This window comes from Bos indicus, chromosome 8 (assembly GCF_029378745.1).
Source record: "Bos indicus isolate NIAB-ARS_2022 breed Sahiwal x Tharparkar chromosome 8, NIAB-ARS_B.indTharparkar_mat_pri_1.0, whole genome shotgun sequence".
NCBI lineage: Eukaryota > Metazoa > Chordata > Mammalia > Artiodactyla > Bovidae > Bos > Bos indicus.
In genome coordinates this window covers 45,981,881-46,003,192 of record NC_091767.1, presented here as the reverse complement: position 1 = coordinate 46,003,192, position 21,312 = coordinate 45,981,881, and the positions used below count along the sequence as shown (strand labels likewise).

General features: G+C 39.5%; 1 protein-coding gene across 10 annotated transcripts in view; it reads right to left on the bottom strand.

The window, feature by feature from the left end:
• The window catches only part of CFAP95 (cilia and flagella associated protein 95), a 338,954-nt gene that overhangs the window by 165,933 nt on the left and 151,709 nt on the right, over nucleotides 1-21,312 (bottom strand). For 7 of the 10 annotated variants that reach the window (XM_070794635.1, XM_070794639.1, XM_070794640.1 and 4 more), the window contains one exon: nucleotides 9,966-12,410. The exons of 1 other annotated variant lie outside the window; for it this stretch is intronic. In XM_070794635.1, coding sequence (XP_070650736.1) covers nucleotides 12,219-12,410 — 192 coding nt within the window. In that variant the 3' untranslated portion in view covers nucleotides 9,966-12,218. Of the gene's footprint in view, nucleotides 1-150; nucleotides 1,824-9,965; nucleotides 12,411-21,312 lie in introns of those variants that run through there. 2 more of the 10 variants (XM_070794636.1, XR_011568051.1) reach the window with 2 other exon arrangements.

Here is a 21,312-nt window from a genome sequence, read left to right as displayed (position 1 = left end):
TGGGAAATAGATGGGTAAACAGTGTCAGACTTTATTTTTTTGGGCTCCAAAATCACAGCAGAAGGTGACTGCAGCCATGAAATTAAAAGACACTTACTCCTTGGAAGGAAAGTTATGACCAATCTAGATAGCATATTCAAAAGCAGAGACATTACTTTGCCAACAAAGGTCTGTCTAGTCAAGCCTATGGTTTTTCCTGTGGTCATGTATGGATGTGAGAATTGGACTGTGAAGAAGGCTGAGTGCCGAAGAATTGATGCTTTTGAACTGTGGTGTTGGAGAAGACTCTTGAGAGTCCCTTGGACTGCTAGAGATCCAACCAGTCCATTCTGAAGGAGATCAGCCCTGGGATTTCTTTGGAAGGAATGATGCTAAAGCTGAAACTCCAGTACTTTGGCCACTTCATGCAAAGAGTTGACTCATTGGAAAAGACTGTGATGCTGGGAGGGATTGGGGGCAGGAGGAGTAGGGGACGACAGAGGATGAGATGGCTGGATGGCATCACTGACTCAATGGACGTGAGTCTGAGTGAACTCCGGGAGTTGGTGTTGGACAGGGAGGCCTGGTGCGCTGCGATTCATGGGGTCGCAAAGAGTCGGACACGACTGAGTGACTGATCTGATTTGATCTGATCTGAAGACACTGTATGCAGAGAGCAGGGTAAAAGTCAACCCAGGGAAATACCTAGGTATTACAGTTAGGAAAAATAAGACAAGCCAGTGAAAGAGGAGTTGAAGTGGGCAGGGCAGTGCCTCCATGACTCACAAAAGGACTCCTGGGTCAATATTGCCACTGTTGTAAGAAATGGAAGGTGTCAGGGTCCAGAAGACAATGTTGGGACTAGGTCTGTAAGAGTGCATCTGTTTAGGGATCCAGGCAGGAAACAGATAGCTGTTCGATTTGGTTTATTTAAGAAGCATTTAATATAGTATTAAAAAGGTGTGGGAAATATGAGAAGGAACCAGGGAAATGACAAGTTACCCAGGTAGTATTAAGGAAGAACAAAGAAATGTGAGCACTGGAGAAGTATTTACCTTCCCTATGTCAGAAGAGACTTGGGAAAGGTGAGGCTCCTGGAACCAAGGACTGCATAACAAGAGGTAGGACCATCTGTTAATGGACAAAATCAGCCTGTATCAACTTAGTCAAGAGGGAACAGGGCAGGGAAATACTCTGACTTCACTTCGATTTTCTTGATTACCTGTTGGTGCTCCCACTGACTAAACCAATGACTAAGCCAGAGTGGGTTTGCCAGATAAAACACAACACATTCAGTTAAATTTGAATTTCTGGTAAGTCTAAGTATTCATATTACATACGACATGGGACATACTTGCATTAAAAACTATCCTTTTACTGGAAATTCTAATTTAGCCTGATGTCCTATATTTTCATTTGCTAAACCATTCAACCCTAAGCCAGAGGGCCATGGAGTCCACCGAAGCGTCTCTAAAGCACAGCCTCTCAGGGTCCAGAACAGAAAGAGGAAGTGTGGGGAGTGGATCTGAAGGGCAATAGCTGATAGGAAGCACAGATGATCGCAGAATCCAGACAAAAAGGAGTGGCTGGGGCAAAAGGTGCAGACAGCTAAGCATCATCCACTTTTTGAGGATGACACCGGTGGTTTGAGAGAGTAGCAGGATAAAGGGGTGGAGTGCATAGCTGATGCAGCAAAGTGCAGGAGGGACAACCTCTCAAAAGCCTATTTGGAGAGGCCACAGCCCTTTACCTCCCCATTTGTGGGGCTCCTTTCATGCTTCTCTTCCAAAAGTCATTTATGTTGGTGCTCTGGATGCTCTCTAGAAAACACTGTTTATCTTTACCTTGAAGGATAAAGACATAGAAAATATTTGTGGTTAGGCAAAAGTTTCAAGATTTCATGTTTAACTTTTAACCAGATTGCTCATTAGTATTAAGCAACTCAGGAGAAGAGATAAATCTACTTTTTCTCAAGAATCCTCAGAGCTGAACTATTACAAGTTTTTTCTTTAAGTACACCTCTTCCTTGCATTGCTGTATACCAAGACTCCAGACTGTATAAAATCTTCTCTTGTTACAAATTTTACTATTTGGTCAATCTCTATATTTTTAAGATTCAGATAGTGTTAATATAAATTAACCTTTAATAAAGAGAATATAAATTTTAAAATAATATTTTTATCTGGAAGTTGGGAATTGGTATGTGTTTGTCTTTTGTTTTGTTTTTTTCCCTTTTAACTGAAGCTTTGTAGAGTACTTCCTTCATGGCTAATTCTTGGTCATTTATGGTGCTGTAAATAGGTTATGCCATGGAGAAGTCAAATTTGAATGTCATTCATTTTGATATTTTGGTTACTTATTTCAGCTTTTTGATTTCTTTGTTTTACTTCACTGGGACAGCTACTGTCCACTCCCAGTATGTGATAGAAAGGTGACTTACATCAGTAAGATAGTTTGTGTTCAGACAACCAAAAGATGACAAAATCCTGTCACTTAATAAATATTTCTCAAGCCCATAACACAAACAGAAGGCTTGAGTAGAGATAAAAATGAACCATCACCAGGGACCTTCAGAGTACTTATGAAGCAATTTCATTTTCTACAGTAAGAAATTTAAGTGAGGAAGGCTTGAGACGAATACGAAAAAGGCAAACTGAATATTTATCCTCAAATATCCAATTCAGGACCATCATTCTCCAAGTTTGTAGCTACCATAGGCAGTTGCACAACCAAACCTGTACGCAGACTGTGAACCTGAGAACGCTAGCGTGCACGCTGATTTTCCTTCAGTGCAGCATTTCTTCAAAGCAACTTTCCTCTCCACTCCTCTTCCGCACCATCTTTTCAGCCTTCAGTCTTACTAGCTGCCTTCATCACACCTATTGTGCTACATTGTTCAACTTTCACCAGTTTTGGGGACACGAGAAGTACTCATTCAAACTGATGCTCTGGCTTGTGAGCAACTTTTTTTTTTTTTACTTTAAGTAGGATTTCAGTCAGATCAATAGATGCTTTGGCAAACTGTCTGCTTACCATTCAGGGCATAAATTTTCTTAGGTCAATTTTTGCTATCTCCTCCCATTTTCCCAATATTATAACTGAAACTCTTGGTAATATAAACCTGTTAATTAACTGAGTCTTTTTAGCTAATCCCATTCTGATCATATGGATTGCAATCATTATTATCCATACACTCACCATACCAGTATATGATTATGACAAATGTCTTTATACCAATGCCCTCAGCATTTCTGAGTGCCCACTGTTTTAGACACAAGTGGCCCCCAATGAGTAGACATGATGCCTCCTCTCCAAAAACTATTAAATGGTAATAAGAAAAGCAGGTGAGTGCCATAATAGAGAGACACACAAAAAGCACAAATGACTGGGGAGCAACTAATATCAGACTTAAGGAGAATGTGGGGATAATGTTTAGAGGGAGAATGTTTCTAAAACAGTCAGAAACGGTCACAATTCTATGTTTTGAGACTCTAAGTACAAAGCAAGCTTCTATCTTTTGGTTCATAAAAATAATGGCTGATAAATTATTAATACATGGAAAAACAAGAATTTCACATACAGGTAACATTAGGCAGAAAGTGGTCAGGCTAAAGAAATAAAGACCTAGCTTTCTATTAGGAAGATGAGGTGGGCCATGGATTGTGTGCCCAGTTGACAAACTGGCCACAACACAGGACTGGAAAGTCACAGGCTAAATGAACAGTATCTCCTTAATCTCTAAGAGTTCAATCCTACTTTGCTCAACTGTGAAGATGTGAAGAGTTCTGAGATTATTTTCAGATGATCTTGGTTTGAATTCCAACAAGTCCCTTCACCACTTTGAGGCTTAAGGGCCAAAGAGAAGTACTAATGATAATCACACACACACACACACACACACACACATACACACACAGTATTCACAGATTTTGTTGTGATGATGAAATGCAAATATACTAAAAGTGCTGGCACGTGTTGGTTCTCAGCTCTAATTATCAACTCTAAATCTGTACATTCTGTACTTTTAAGCCCCGGGTCACTTTTAAGAAACTCAATTTAGTCTTTTCACCTGCATAATTATCGCCTCCTACAACTTACAAACCTGGATGACTTGGGTTCAGGGTATCAGCAAACCTCCTGAAATGGTAGGTAGCACTGGATGGATGGTACTATCCTGTCGTTCCAGACACTAAGTCGTGTCTGACTCTTTGTGACCCCATGAACTGCAGCATGCCAGGCTCCTCTGTCAGTTCTTTGCATCAGCTTCAGCAACAGTCCTTGCAATGAATATTCTGGGTTGATTTCGTTTAGGATTAATTGGTTTGACCTCCTTGCTGTCCGAGGGATTCTCAAGAGTCATCTCTAGCACCACAGTTTGAAAGCATCAGTTCTTCAGCACTCAGCCTTCTTTATGGTCCAACTCTTCTATTCACACATGACTACTGGAAAAACCATAGCTTTATAGTTTTTTGGACTATATGGACCTTTGTCAGCAAAGTGATGTTTCTTCAATATGCACTCGAGGTTTTGTCATAAGCTTTTCCTCCAAGGAGCAAGTGTCCTTTAATTTCACGACTGCAGTCACCAACTGCAGTGATTTTGGAGCCCCAAAAAATAGACCAACTCAATGGACATGAGTCTGAGCAAACTCCAGGAGCTGGTGATGGACAGGGAAGCCTGGTGTGCTGCAGTCCATGGGGTCGCAAAGAGTTGGACATGACTGAGTGACTGAACTGAACTGAAGAAAATAAAATTTGTCACTGCTTCCATTTTTTCCTACAATGTGCTTAACTTAAGGGCTAGGTGCCTCCCTAAGTTAGGAAGTGCTTTGATTCTTCAACTGCAATGGGGTAGTTCTAGAACATCAGGAGATAGAAGTCCATGAATTATTTTTTTCTTATCCTTTTATTCTTTGTTTACACTATTCCAGATCTGTGACAAAGGAAAAACTTCTCATAATTCTTAGCTATCCAGGACCCCTGAGTGGAGGGATTCACTTTGCCTTAGGAATGGATCCAAAAGGATTATCCTAGCCCATAACTAGGTTCCATGAACACCAACAACTTGGGCCACAAGTGACCAAAAAAACCACCAAATTATGTTACCAATTTAAGACAAATGGGCAAGATTCCTTCTTGACTCTCTTGTAGAAGTACTGAGCAGGAAGAGGCAGAATTTTTGTACAAAGGACTTTGCATAAGAAGCATGCAACAGCATAGACTGTGATCGACTGCAAAAATAGAAATTATCCCCTCCTTCTACCCACACTCTTTGGTAGAGCACACCCACACAGACTCCAGGCTGGCCTCCTGACTTGCTCCAGCCAGGCTTTAGTAAGCATGACACACGATGTCTGACAAACCCTTGTGCACAGAAGTACCCCCATTTGTTTCTCTTGTGATCCCTGCACTACTACCAAATGAATAAGCCCAGTCTGTCCTGCCACATGATGAACTACTCATGGCCAGGATGTCCCTGACATCCCAGCTGTCTTTGAACCAAGTGCCAACTAGGTGAGGCCATCCTAGAACCATCTAGCCCCAAAACAGAGAAACCACCCAGTGGACCACAGAACAATAAGAAATACTATTTTTTATTTTAAGTCAGTATGTTTTCAGGTGGTTAGCAAAAGCTAATTGATAAAATTATGCATTCTCTTTCATGGTCGCCAAGTATAAATACATGAATGTAAGTGTGTATATGCATGCATACTTTGTCTTCTGGAAATGGGCACACAGACCTTAATAGTAACTTGTTAAATATTCACAGTTGATTTAATCTTCTTCCAAAGGAAAGGAAAATTTCTTTACTTAGTGATGTTAGAATATTTCTCAATATTTTCAACAGGAATATTTGTAACTTTTTCAGGGCAAAGGTCTGGATTTCATTAGACCGTCAAAGGCATTCATGAGCATAGCAGGGTGAGATCCACACTTAAAAGGAAAATTCTAGTATGAAGGAAGAATGTTAGCAAATGAGCTGAGTTTGATTCCCAGAAAACAAGCCCTAGTAACTATCCTGACAAATGAAAAGCGGAACTGTGTGATGAAAAATTAAAGAACAGAATTTTATGAATAATTTCAGTATTATTTATTGACTCACTGTATCATCACTATCATTGTCAAAAATATTGGTTAAACCACATATGTGCAATACAAATTTTCACTTGACAGCGCTTTCCTACAAGATCTTAAGGTTCTATTCATTTTCAAATATTCTGTTGTGTTGGAACAGAAATTCCAGTATTTGTTTATAAATGAAATCTCCCAAGCTACTTCTCAAGCCAACAAAACTCTTTTTTTTTTTCAGATTTATGTGTTTCAATTGTTTGAAAACTATATTACAAATAGGTTATGATCTTAAAAGCTAAATAACCCAATTTAAAATGGAAAATGGATCCAAATAAAGGCTTCTCCAAGGAAGATACACAAATGGTCAATAACCACATAGAAAGATGCTCAACATTACTAGCCATCAGGAAAACACAAATCAAAACCACAATGAGACACTACTTCACACCCACTAGGATGGTTATAAGCAAAACAACAGATGTTGGCAAGTATATGAAGAAACTGCGATCCTCAAGCATTGCTGGTGGAAATGTAAAATACACTAGAAAATAGTTTGGCAGTTCATCAAAAGGTTAAACATAGAGTTAACATATGACCCAGCAGTTTCGCTGCTACCTATATGCCCAAGAGAAATGAAAACATATGTCCACACAAAAACTCATACATAAATATTCATAGCAGAATTTTTTTTAATAGTCAAAAGACAGAAATATCCCAATGTCCATCAACTGATGAATGGATAAACTGTAATATAGCTATAAAATAGAATATTATTCAGCCAAAGAAGAATGATACACTGATATTTCATTCAACATGAAACCTTCAAAACATTGTAAGTGAGAGAAACTGATCACAAAAGACCATGCATATGATTCCACTGACATAAAATATTCAGAATAGGTAAATCTATAGAGACAGAAAGGACTTCCCAGGTGGCTCAGTGCCACCATACAGGAGACGCATGAGACATGGGTTCGATCCTGGGTCAGCAAGATACCCTGCAGGAAGGCATGGCAACCCACTCCAGTATTCTTGCCTGGAGAATCCCATGGACAGAGGACCCCGATGGGCTACAGTCCAAAGGGTCACAAAAAGTCTGTCACGACCGAAGTGACTAAGCAAGCACACACGCATACATGCACATAGAGACAGAAAGTAGATTAATGGTTGTTCAGAACCAAGAGATGGAGAGGCAATGGGGAATGACAGCAATGGGTAAGGAGTTTCTTTTGGGGATGGTGAGAACATTCTAAATTGATTGTGGTGACAGTAGCACACCTCTATGAATATATCCCAAATCACCGAATTACACACTTTAAGGGTGAACTTTATAATTTGTGAATCATATCTCAATAAAGCTAATAAATTTTTGATAAAGCTTATGATCTTAATATTTGGAACACTGTGTGGGGTTTTGTTTGGGTTTTCCACTTTCATTTACAATATTTGCCTCAGGCTTGCTCCACCACAGCTATTTAGAGGGCCAATAGAGTCAGACATGACTACTGGGTATTGGCAAACTGCCCTCCTGCTCACTCTGAAATAAAGTTAGCTTTTGGCCAGCACACCTTTAAGAAAGGATCTTTCTGCCTCTCTGTTGTTGATGGTAGCAATACCAGCAATTCTATGGGCTCACCTACCCTGTCACCTACCTGTACTCTATGTCCTATCATAGAAAGGACTTTTACCATTGCTACCTAGGGTCTTGGTAAATCTGGAGTTTTTCTATGCCTCTAGAAAAATGAGCACTGGAATCCAGGGAGTGATTTTCCTCTGTAAATAAACCAGTGAGGGGCTTCCATGGTGGCTCAGTGGTAAACAATCCGCCTGGCAGGGCAGGAAACATGGGTTTGACCCCTGATCAGAGAAGATCCCACGTACCGTGGGGCAACTAAGCTTGCGTGCCACAATTGCTGAGCATGTGTTCCAAAACCTGGGAGCCACAACTACTGAGCTGCATGCCCCAGAGCCCATGCTCAGCAACAAGAGAAGCCACTGCGATGAGAAGCTTGTGCACCGCAACTAGAGTATTCCATGCAGCAATGAAGACCCAGCACAGCCATAAATAAATAAATACACATTTGAAAAAAATACTCACTTCCTGCCTCAGTACAAAGGGATTCCCAGTATAAACCAGTGGATCTGAGATTTCTCTATTCAGTATTTCTAAGGTGGAGCCATCTACCCACTCTCCATCTCTGCTGCTGCTAAGTCGCATCAGTTGTGTCCAACTCTGTGCGACCCCATAGATGGAAGCCCACCAGGCTCCCCCATCCCTGAGATTCTCCAGGCAAGAACCCTGGAGTGGGTTGCCATTTCCTTCTCCAATGCATGAAAGTGAAAAGAGAAAGTGAAGTCACTCAGTCGTGTCCGACTCTTAGCGACCCCCTGGACTGCAGCCTACCAGGCTCCTCCATCCATGGGATTTTCCAGGCAAGAGTACTGGGGTGGGGTACCATTGCCTTCTCCCACTCTCCATCTCTATTTTCTTTTTTTTGGCTTGAAAAAAAATGTATTATCTTACAGCTTTTTGGGTCAGAAGTCTGGCACAGCTCTCACTGGAATAAAATCAAGGTGGTAGCAGGTTGTGCTCCTTTCCAGAGGCTCTTAGAGAGAATCTGTTCCCTGCTCATTTGGGTTGTTGGAGGAACTCAGTTCCTTGTGGTTATAAGACTGTCCATATCTCTATTTTCTACATCATATACTCCAGGATCTTGATTCCTACTTGAACTCAACCAGATTTGCAGTCCCTACTATTAGGATGTGGCCTCTGCCTTTATTATCTTAATCTCAGACACCAAGAATCTGCCAATTTTGCCATTTTTCTACCACCTCTTTCCCTCTACAACTTATTTCATATTTGTCCAACCTATCCTTTGGTAAAGGGTCACAGTGCCTCCATAAATAAGTATACCAGGTGAGAACTGCAGCAAAATGGTGAACTTAACCCATCCAGAGAGGTCCCCCCATCATACCCCTGATGATTGCTGCTGGATTCATTTTGATATATGACAAAACCAATACAATATTGTAAAGTTAAAAAAGAAAAGAAAAGAAAAAAGAAAAAAAAGAAAACCAAGATTAAAAAAAAAAATCAGACCAGTGCTACCAGATCTGTAAATGTGCCAAGGACATAAGAATTTGAATTTTAAAGTAAAATGTCCTAGTCTATAAAATGTGGCTCAATTTTTTTTTCTCTTTTAGATTCTTTTCTTTGATTTTTTTTTTTACACAGTAAGGTAATAGCTGAGCTTTGAAATGAAACCCAAGGGGACCTTGCAGAAGGCTATCTGTATTTACAAAATTTTTATTCATATGATTTTGATTTTTTAAAATTAAAGAAAAAGCCACTGAAGATTAAATAAAATTTATGGTGGGCCAAATTTAATCAAGGACCACCACAGCAGTCTGCACTCTGCCATGGTAAGCTCACACCAACAATTCAGATATAATACCATATAAAGGCCAAAATAAAAATACTGAACAAATATGAATGCTAACTGTATAAAAACATACAAAATATAGTGTTATTTTGGTGTCTCAAGTGAAATCTGTCAAAGTATATGTGTGGAACCATTAGAAGATAGTGCAGTCACTTCCTAAAGAAGACATTCTCTAACAATATCTGAGTTTAAGCTTTTATTGTTTGAAACAGTCTCTGACACTGGTGAGTGAACCATTAAAGCAGTTATCTAAAGAAATCCAAATCAACACAAAATAATTACTCCTGAAAAATCTAAGTAATCTTTAATTTTTTCAATGCATCATATTATTCAACTAGTTTAAAATACAACCCCCCCTTATTTCATTCTCCTAATCAAGCAAAAACTGATTTCTAAATTGATCCCTTGTGACAGACCCAGGTTATTTATGTAAAATGTAATGCTAATCATTGTAATAAAACAGAATTCCTGCTAAAGAAGGTGAATTTTTTATTCTAAGTAAATGGCAAGTTCAAAGGTCAGTATGGCCATTGAGACTTTTCCCTTACAAAATGAAAAACAAACTATAAGTAGCTTGACATACAGATTTGCATACTTCAAACAGCTGTCCATCCTAGATGTTAACGAATGTTCAGAGTGATTAAACTTGAATTTATAGTTTATAGAAGGAAAAGTAATCCACTAGAATAGGTACTGCTGCTGCTAAGTCGATTCAGTTGTGTCCGACTCTGTGCGACCCCATAGACGGCAGCCCACCAGCCTCCCCCGTCCCTGGGATTCTCCAGGCAAGAACACTGGAGTGGGTTGCCGTTTCCTTCTCCAATGCACGAAAGGGAAAAGTGAAAGTGAAGTCGCTCAATCCTGTCCGACTCTTCGCAACCCCATGGTCTGCAGCCTACCAGGCTCCTCTGTCAATGGGATTTTCCAGGCAAGAGTACTGGAGTAGGGTGCCATTGCCTTCTCCGAGAATAGGTACTAAGCAGCAAGAAAATATAGTAAAACTCTGCTGGTGAATGCTTCCTTGCCATTTCCACATTTTCTTTATTTTCATTTCCCTATTCACAAGACTTGTGTTCTCACCTGTATTTTTCTAACCACATTAACATTTATCATGAAATACTATTTCATGAATTACTTTTTTTTTTTAAAGAAAAATAATGAGAGTAAATTTAGCTCAGGCTGACCAAATAGGCTGACCTTCCTCAGAAAAAATGAAAGTTCAAATGCACCCCAAAGTTCAACTAGAATCTGCTATTTATGTAACCCTGGGAAAGCTACTTGAAAATTTGTCTCTGCTCATCTGTAAAATGGAAGTGTAAGTCAAAACAACTGCTAAGTTTTTTTCTAAATCGAACACTAGATGATTGGATTTTCCATTAAACCCTTAAAGTTTCACTAAGATTCTGTCTGCATGACTGTTACGCCATACAATCAAGAGGTGTTATATTAAATAAGGAAAATATTCCTTAAATATTAAATAAGGAAAAAATACCATGCTGAAATGATAATCCATAGTGCAGCTAGCCACCACAGATATGTTAAAGTCTATAAACAGACACACTCCCCCTCAATACACATACACAAACATTCAACACCATCATAGGGTCAGTGTTGCTCAAATTTCAGCAATTTGAGTTTCGTGAGGAATTTGAGCACCACCTAAATTTTATGATCCAGCAATCCCACTGCTGGGCATACACACTGAGGAAACCAGAAGGGAAAGAGACACGTGTACCCCAATGTTCATCGCAGCACTGTTTATAATAGCCAGGACATGGAAGCAACCTAGATGTCCATCAGCAGATGAATGGATAAGAAAGCTATGGTACATATACACAATGGAGTATTACTCAGCCATTGAAAATAATACATTTGAATCAGTTCTAATGAGGTGGATGAAACTGGAGCCTATTATACAGAGTGAAGTAAGCCAGAAGGAAAAACACCAATACAGTATACTAACGCATATATATGGAATTTAGAAAGATGGTAACGATAACCCTGTATACGAGACAGCAAAAGAGACACAGATGTATAGAACAGTCTTATGGACTCTGTGGGAGAGGGAGAGGGTGGGAAGATTTGGGAGAATGGCATTGAAACATGTAAAATATCATGTATGAAACGAGATGCCAGTCCAGGTTCAATGCACGATACTGGATGCTTGGGGCTGGTGCACTGGGACGACCCAGAGGGATGGTGTGGGGAGGGAGGAGGGAGGGGGGTTCAGGATGGGGAACACATGTATACCCGTGGTGGATTCATTTTGATGTTTGGCAGAACTAATACAATTATGTAAAGTTTGAGAATAGAATAAATTTAATTTAAAAAATAAATAAATAAATAAAAGAAAAAAAAAAGTGGAAGTTACCTCATTTTTTAAAATCAGACACACCCTAAGCAATCAAGAGCTTGACTGTGTTAGCTGTATGTATTTTTCCCAATAAAATGTATTCAATAAAATAAATCCAGTCAATAAAATAAAGTACAATTAAATAAAATTCCTCCAAGTACTATCTAGAATTTTATACATACCTTCAATGATAAACATACTAAACTTTGGAAATACCAGAGTAGCTTATGAAAAAAAGGATATACACACTAGTGTAGAATTTAAGATTTTGTGTTAAAGGAATGTAAAGTTTCCATTGTATTTATTAGGATAGAAAATCATCAACTGTTACATCCACTACCTTTCGTTAGTTATAGAATCTGACCCCATACATTATTTTAAAAAGGGAGCAATAGGGCCACCTGTTAATGAATAGAGTTTTCGTTTTACATATGAATTGGCATAAATCCCACTCTCGTCATGCCAAGTGTTGATGCCAACTCTTTTGGAACCATCTAGATCTGTGAACTGAGAACGGCATTTTCTGTGGACAATTGAATAATCATCATCTTGACAAGGATCACCCTATGGAGGGAAAAGACAATTTAAATATTAAATGACTGAAATATGTATAAAGGAATGATTTCCAAAAGTTGATCTTTAATGTGTTAGTCTTATTATGATCAAAGGTTAATTTTCAAACAGTTGATTAATATAATCTCTCAAATTACTCATCACTTCTTGTATTTGGCTATTGCATTTATAAGCATTTCTAATTATGAATGATAAGTCTAATTAATGATTGTCTTATTTATAAAATTATAAATTATTATATGTGCAAAAATTTCTAAACCATAAATATACAGCATAAAGAACTATTTCTACATATGAAAAAAACAACTACAATTTAACTACCATTTAACACCTTTTATATTAATATAATTTTTCCAAAGACTAATATCTTCAGTTATATTTTTATTTTTTTGTCTTTTTTTAATATAAATTTATTTATTTTAATTGGAGGCTAATTACTTTACAATATTGTATTGGTTTTGCCATACATTGACATGAATCTGCCATGGTGTACATGTGTTCCCCATCCTGAACCCCCCTCCCACCTCCCTTCCCATCCCATCCCTCTGGGTCATCCCAGTGCACCAGCCCCGAGCATCCTGTCTCATGCATCAAACCTGGACTGGCAATTCATTTCACATATGATAATATATGTGTTTCTATGCCATTCTCCCAAGTCATCCCACCCTTGCCCTCGCCCACAGAGTCCAAAAGACTGTTCTATACATCTGTGTCTCTTTTGCTATCTCATATACAGGGTTATTGTTACCATCTTTCTAAATTCCATATATATGCGTTAGTATACTGTATTGGTGTTTTTCTTTCTGGCTTACTTCATTCTGTATAATAGGCTCCAGTTTCATCCACCTCATTAGAACTGATTCAAATGTATTCTTTTTAATGGCTGAGTAATACTCCATTGTGTATATGTACCACCGATTTCTTATCCATTCATCTGCTGATGGACATCTAGGTTGCTTCCATGTCCTGGCTATTATAAACAGTGCTGCGATGAACATTGGGGTACACATGTCTCTTTCAGTTCTGGTTTCCTCGGTGTGTATGCCCAGCAATGGGATTGCTGGGTCGTATGGCAGTTCTATTTCCAGTTTTTAAAGGAATCTCCACACCGTTCTCCATAGTGGCTGTACTAGTTTGCATTCCCACCAACAGTGTAAGAGGGTTCCCTTTTCTCCACACCCTCTCCAGCATTTATTGCTTGTAGACTTTTGGATCACAACCATTCTGACTGGCGTGAAATGGTACCTCATTGTGGTTTTGATTTGCATTTCTCTGATAATGAGTGATGTTGAGCATCTTTTCATGTGTTTGTTAGCCATCTGTATGTCTTCTTTGGAGAAATGATGTCTGTTTAGTTCTTTGGCCCATTTATTGATTGGGTTGTTTATTTTTCTGGAATTGAGTTGCAGGAGTTGCTTGTATATTTTTGAGATTAATTCTTTGTCAGTTGCTTCATTTGCTATTATTTTCTCCCATTCTGAAGGCTGTCTTTTCACCTTGCTTATAGTTTCCTTTGTTGTGCGGGTTATATTTTTAATAACTGCTATCAGGTCATACTTGCAAGTAAATGCCAAGCTGGAAGGTTCATCCTATGAGAAATTTACCTCAGTATAACCCAGTATAATATTTAAGGTATTTATCCTTAGAGCGGGCTTCCCAGATGGTGCTAGTGGTAAAAAACCTGCCTGCCAATGCAGGAGACATAAGAGACACGGGTTCGATCCCTAGGTTGGGAATATCCCCTGGAGGAGGGCATGGCAACCCACTCTAGTATTCTTTCCTGGAGAATCCCATGGACTGAGGAACCTGGCTGGCTACAGTTCACAGGGTCATAAAGAGTCAGACACAACAGAAGTGACTTAGCACATACGCATCCTTAGAGTACGTCATAAAAACTTCTATCGTGATAGAACAAAACACTATCATTTCCACTTCCCAAAGGAAATATTAATTCACTCAGATTACATCAAGGATAATGGCAAACAAGAAACATAAAGCCCCTGTACTGATTATCTAATTTCTGCTTTAAATTGATACTGATTTTAAAGCACTAGGACAAAATTTAAATTAAATCACCAAAACTATGAAACAATGAAAGAACACCAAAATAGTTCTAATCTTAGATAGGCTTTGTTGAAAACAATTGAAAATTCTAATCTCATAACAATTATGGTGTCTACTTATTTACTGAGTGCCTATTATGGTCTGAACATGGTAGTTGAGTATAACTTTTAATCCACAACTGGCTTTGAAGTAGGAATTATTACTCCCACTTTACATGCAAGAAAATATCATTTGCTTAAAATCTCAGCGAAGAAGCTAAAGAATGCCAGTGATTCAGCCAGGGCTTCAAGCTGTCTGCTTGTAAGACACATTAGTGCACTAGCACCTTCATGAAATTCTTAATAATTCAAAGATAAAATATACAAACAATAAAATCTGAAAGCTACATAATATCCATGTCACTTTCTATATAGTTTTGGGCTTTTGCTTTGTGTTGGGGTTCTATTTCTTTGAGGTTTGTTTGTTTGTTTGTTTTGGGTCAGGTAGAGATCCTTTAAATGAGATTAGAGCATCACTTGCCAAACTGCCTTCTAAGTAGGAAGCAGGATCTCCTCATTCCTACCCCTGTTGCAGTGGAACTGAGGAGAGCTTCGCATGTAAGTCAACACCTTCCTTTAGTATCTCCTAGGCAGAGAGGATGATATGTTTTGATGAGACGAATGATAAGAATAAATGTGATGTTTTAGGAGAAATATTCTGGCAGCAGAAGGTGCTAAAGACTGAAGATGAAAAAGACTGGATCCCAGAGCTATGATTAGAAATGGATCTCAACAACTTACATGTCATTAACTCATGGATGTATAAACAAAATGTGGTCTATTCACACAACGAAATAATTTATTTTGGCCAAAAAAAGGAATAAAATACTGGTAGCTCTATAGCATAGATGAAATTTGGGAATATTATGCTAATTGCATGAAACTAAGCCAAAAGCCAGATTTTATGATTCCTTATATGAAATGACAAAATAGGCAAGTCCACAAAGAGAGAAAGTTGCTTTGCCAGAGGATGATGGAGGGGAAAGAATGAGGAGTGACTATTAATGAATGTGATTGGATCAAAAGGCACCAAGATATGTGCTAAACATTATTTGTGGGTTGTATCCAGATGAAACTAGCATTTAAATCAATGAACTCAATAAGGCAGTTTGCCTTCCCCAATGTGGGTAGGCATCATCCAATCTGCTGAGGGCCTGAATAGAAGAGAAAGGCAGAGAAAGTAAGAATTGGCCCATTTTGCTTGATTGCTTGAGCTGAGATGTTGATCTTATCCTGCTCGTTGGTGCTTCTGATTCTCAAGCACTGGTTTTCCTAGGATTTCAGCTTTGGTTTGTTTCTGTAGAGAAACCTGACTGGTACACTGGGTATGTGGTTTCTTTGGGATATGATGAAAATGTTCTGAAATTGACTGTGGTGATGATTGTATGACACTGGAGATATATTTTAAAAAATCACTGAATTGTACATTTTAAAAGGGTGAATCTTATGGCATGTGAATTAAATCTCAGTAAATTATATCTCAGTAAGGCCATTATTTTCTACAAGTGGATAAGAAGGGGTGAAAAATGCTGAAGTTAGGAAAACTAATTAAGAGAATGTTTGTTGCCTGTTAACACACATAAAACTGAATGCCTCACATGATCAGAGATGGTAAACCAACCTCCCCACCCAAAAAAACCCCATACAACTGAATCTGTAATATTTGACAATTTCTTCATTGTCTATACTCCTACCATGTTTGATTTCAAGTGAAGTCAGTAGTGAACACTGAGTTGGGAAGACATGAACAGACTCATTTCATGCAAACTTTAAGAGGTGACTCCAGCTCATCCTGAATCCACTTTTCTCATTTCCCATTAAGCAGCAGCCATGCAATGTGAGTAGATTAAGCCCCCTCTAGGTCTAGGGGCAGAATCTAACTGGCCTAAGACAATCAGGATAATCTCACTCCACTCTCAATGACAGTGATTAGTTCAGTGTTAGACATGTGACTTCAGTTTGTCCAAACAGCTCAAAGCCTGAGACTTCTGTTCAAGGGTTTGGGGAAGAAAACATTCTTTTTTCACTACTGGATATAAATAAGGAAGCACCTAGCCCAGGCTGCTGTTGGCAGCCTGCCTACAATCAGTATAGCATGAAACCAATACCATAAAAAGGCAGATATGAGAGTCAGTAAAAAGTATGATGACATTGCCATATCAATCCTTTCCTGAAGCCAGACTTTTCAAAAATATATGGGCCAATAAATTACTTTTACTGCCTAATCTAGTTTGAGTTGGTTTTTGTACAACCTACTAAAAGCATCCTATCTAATATATACCTGAATAATCTGCATTATTGGAACACTGAGGTACTGAGAGTTAGAGCAAGGAAATGGGTCAAAAACAAGGGAGATGGAAATATATTAAAAAGTAGGAGTAAAGGCAGACAGTAAATTTCTGCCTAAGCATACACCCAGGAATTAGAAGGATGCAAATATGGAACAGGTGAAAAAAGAAGGTTTTCAAAAATAAGAACAAACTATTAGGAACCATGAGGGTATAATTACTATAAGAAAGCAGAATAAAGTATGTTTTTCAAAGTTTAGTACAAAAGGCACCAAATAGAATAGAAAAAAAGCAGCTTCACCAACCAAGAAGGTCCTACATCAAAGGACCTTTTATATTGACTGCAGCTCATACCCAAGGCCAAATTGAGATGCTGGGAGCTTTGGACAAGCAAGTAATTTGGTCTACCTCTGAAACTAAATATTTAGGGAGGGAGTAATCATTTCAAAATTATTATTAGTTTTCTCTTTTCATTGTATGTAACCACCCATTTTCCCAAGGGGTGATCAAAATTTGTTTTAGAAAAAAATGACAAAGAGCAAAGTAATATCACCTTCTAATGAAAAATACAGTTTTTCCTAAAGACAACAACCTTGCAATCCAATGCACACTCTTGAGGATTTTAGAATATCAATAACCATACCTGGAAGATTCAAATCATAGATTTCTCCAAGCATGGAGAGAAAACATTCTTTGCCATGAAACCTTAAACAAGAGTTGGAATATAGAGTAGGAAAATACAGAAGTTTGGGGCATTGTAGAAAGATGAAAATAGGTAAAAGCACAGAAGGACAGGAGAAATAGTTGATGCATTTCCCAGTTTTCCCATCCCTAGACTTAAATCAGGGCTTCCCTGGTGGCTCAGACAGTAAAGAATCTGTCTGCAATGCAGGAGACCTGGGTTCAATCCCTGGGTTGAGAAGATTCCCTGGAGAAAGAAATGGCAACCCACTCTAGTATTCTTGCCTGGAGAATTCCATGGACAGTGGAGCCTGGCAGGCTACAGCCCATGGGATCACAAAGAGTTTGACATGACTGAGCAACACCTTTCACACAGTTTCATAAGCTTCCCCGGTGGCTCAGTAGTAAAGAACCCTCCTGCGCAGGAGACTCAGGAGACGTGGCTTCGATCCCTGGGTCAGGGAGATCCCTTGGAGGAGGAAATGGCAACCCACTCCAGTATTCTTGCCTGGAGAATCCCATGGACAGAAGAGCCTGGTGGGCTACAGTCTATGGGGTCGCAAAAGAGTCAGACACAACTGAGCTTGCAGCACAGATTTAAACCAGATAGGGTCTCATTGATATGGACAGAGAGAAGTACATTAGATACGTGAGAATAATGGCAGAAAGGCATAGGGGTCTCCTGGCCCTCATTTCTCATGAGATCTTTAAACAGACCACCTCTCATGCTGTTCTTTCGTTTGCCTGGGGCACAGCCAAACTCAAACCAGTGAAGCAGCCTGGTCAGGCAGAGGGAGGTCTGAGAATCATCAGTCCTGAGGCATGTTTGGTATTCTGTGGCACAAACAAGACCCTGAAAGTAGTTGCAAGTCTGGAGAGAGGGTTCAACTGTTAGCTGCAGAGCTGAGCACTGAAGCTAGTTATTGAATGGGAATCACAGAAGGCTTCTGTGGGGTCAACAGTATCTATGGAAGTGGAAATGAAGTTCAGTCATCTCAGACAAGCCATGAGGGCTCCAACCAAGCCCAGAAAAAAAGAGTGGGAAATAGAAAAAGACTGAAAGACTCACAGACTATAGCCACTTATACCAGTAAGAAAAAGAGCAACCAGGTAGACTTGGGATATCATCCCAGAGACTAGATGTTGCTGGAACAGCTACACAACAACTCTTTGTGCCTGCGTGGGCTTCCTCACAGCATGGTGACTGGGTTCTAAGAATAAGGTTGGCACAAAGAGAACAAGAGGAAACTGCAGTGCATTTAAACAGCTACTCCAGAAATCATATAGCATCACTTTCATCACAGTCACAGTTCACCCAGATTTGGGGGGATGTAACACAGACTTGGAGATGGTGATGGACAGGGAGGCCTGGCGTGCTGCAATTCATGGGGTCGCAAAGAGTCAGACACGACTGAGCGACTGAACTGAACTGAACTGAACACGGACTCTACCTCTCAATGTGAAGAGTGTCAAAATCACATTGTAAGAGCACATGCCATGGCAGCGCATGTGGCAACCATTTGGGGAAAATAGCAGTTTGCCACAGGGAGAAAATTAGGGTGTGTTGGGATTCCCAAGACCACCACTAGATTCAATGACTTGCTCAGAGGACTCATTAAACTCAACATATAATTGTACTTGTGACTATGATTAGTGCTAGCACTAGTTATAAAGAATAACTAGCACTAGTTGTAAAGAATCCGCCTGCAGATGCTGCTGCTGCTAAGTCACTTCAGTCATGTCCGACTCTGTGCGACCCCATAGATGGCAGCCCACCAGGCTCCCCCATCCCTGGGATTCTCCAGGCAAGAACACTGGCGTGGGTTGCCATTTCCTTCTCCAATGCATGAAAGCGAAAAGTAAAAGTGAAGTCGCTCAGTCGTGTCCTACTCTTCACGACCCCATGGTCTGCAGCCTACCAGGCTCCTCCGTCCATGGGATTTTCCAGGCAAGAGTACTGGAGTGGGGTGCCATTGCCTGCAGGTGAAGGAGACACAAAAGACATGGGTTCGATCCCTGGGTCAGGGAAGATCCCCTGCAGTAGGAAATGGCAACCCACTCCAGTATTCTTGCCTGGAAAATCCCATGGACAGAGGAGCCTGGCAGGCTACAGTCTGTGGGTTGCAGAGTCAGACATGACTGAGCACATGCATGCATGCACGTGGCTATGCTTGATTACAGCAAGTTGATTCAAATCAAAGTGAGCAAAGGGAAAAGGCACATAGGCTAAAGTCAAGGAAAAAACAGGTATGAAATTCTGAGATCAAGAACCTTCTCCCAGTGAATCACATGGGATGCACTTGATTCCCTCCAGCCATGAGGTATGAGATGCTACCTACTGGGGAAGCTCATTAGAGACTCCAAGGCCAAGATTTTTCTTAGGAGCTGGTCACATAGGCACCCTCTGCCTAGCATATACCAAAATTCCAGACTCCTAGAAGGAAAACAATTGTTCAACATAAGGCACATTGTTTGTGCCAACAGTTCAGACACTGTGAACTACTTTTATTAGGGAATTCTTATCTCCACATGCCAACCAAAGGCCAACCTTGTAAGCAGACCTTTTAACAGATAACAGTCTCAGTTCTTTTCTACACATTGAAAGTGGGAGAGGATCTCTGAGAAAGTGAGTTTTTTTTCAAGAAAGATTAAATTTTCTTATAGGAGCTATTTAAATCATGGAATCAGACTAAGCTTATGTTGATTGAGAATTAGTATTTTCCCACTGGTGATGGGCTTAGGAAGAGGGCCAGTGATCAGTTAGACATACTTCCTCTGCATATGTGAATTGTGGACAATTGTTAGAGTTTCAACACCCTAACATAATATCTAAATGATTACTCAACATCTATTAAGTGGGTTGGGAAGAAGTGTTTAGAAATTGTATATAGAAAAAGATTTGTGGATTATTTCACATTATTGGCTGATCCACTATTCTGGTGCCACACAGACCCTGAGTTCTGACAAAGTACTCAAGATATCACTGACAAAGTACTCTTAAGATATCTTAAGATATCACTGAATTGTCCGAGTCTTCCGGATAGATGAGGGTAACAGAATTCGTCTGAAGTATGGAATGGGTGGGCAACAGAGCACACAGCTTAAGCAGAGCTGTACTAGAGGAGGCATTTCACAGGAAGAATTTAAAGGACTTACTAGCCTAACTGGGGATAAAGAATCGAAGATGCTCATACCTTCAAATCTGGATGGCTGGGAGAGTTCTAACACCATTAAAAAGAATTAAAAAGACATGGAGATAAGGAGGACTTGTTAAAGGGGGCAAATGATGAGTCACTTCTCAGACATTTTTAATTAGAGATGACATCAGTACAAAATTCTTATTTGAAAGGTAATGCTGTTGGACAGATGTCCAGGAGAGAAGTCAGTGCCCTGTGCACAGCAGTGATAATTGATTGGGTAAAATAGCGATAAAGAATATCACTAGGACCATGGATTATATTTGAATATGGACTCTGGCTTTCATAATTATCCTGTATCAATTTTCTGTGAGGCTGAAAACTTTACCATGGCTATGTGTCTGTTATTAAGAAATGCACGTTGAATTATTTATAGGTAAAGAGGCACAAAGTCTCCAATCTACTCTCAAATGGTAAATAATTGGTGACTCTAGGTAAAGATTATATGGGAGCTCCTTGTGCTGGTCTTATAAATTTCCTGTAAGTTTGAAATTATATAAAAATAAGTTACCCCCTCAAAGGTGATGGTTACAGAGCCATGGGAGTGGATTAATTTTCTGAGATTATGTAAAATGAGAGGAGCAGGGTTCTGGGACCCAATTCTTGGGAATACTTATGGCTGGGT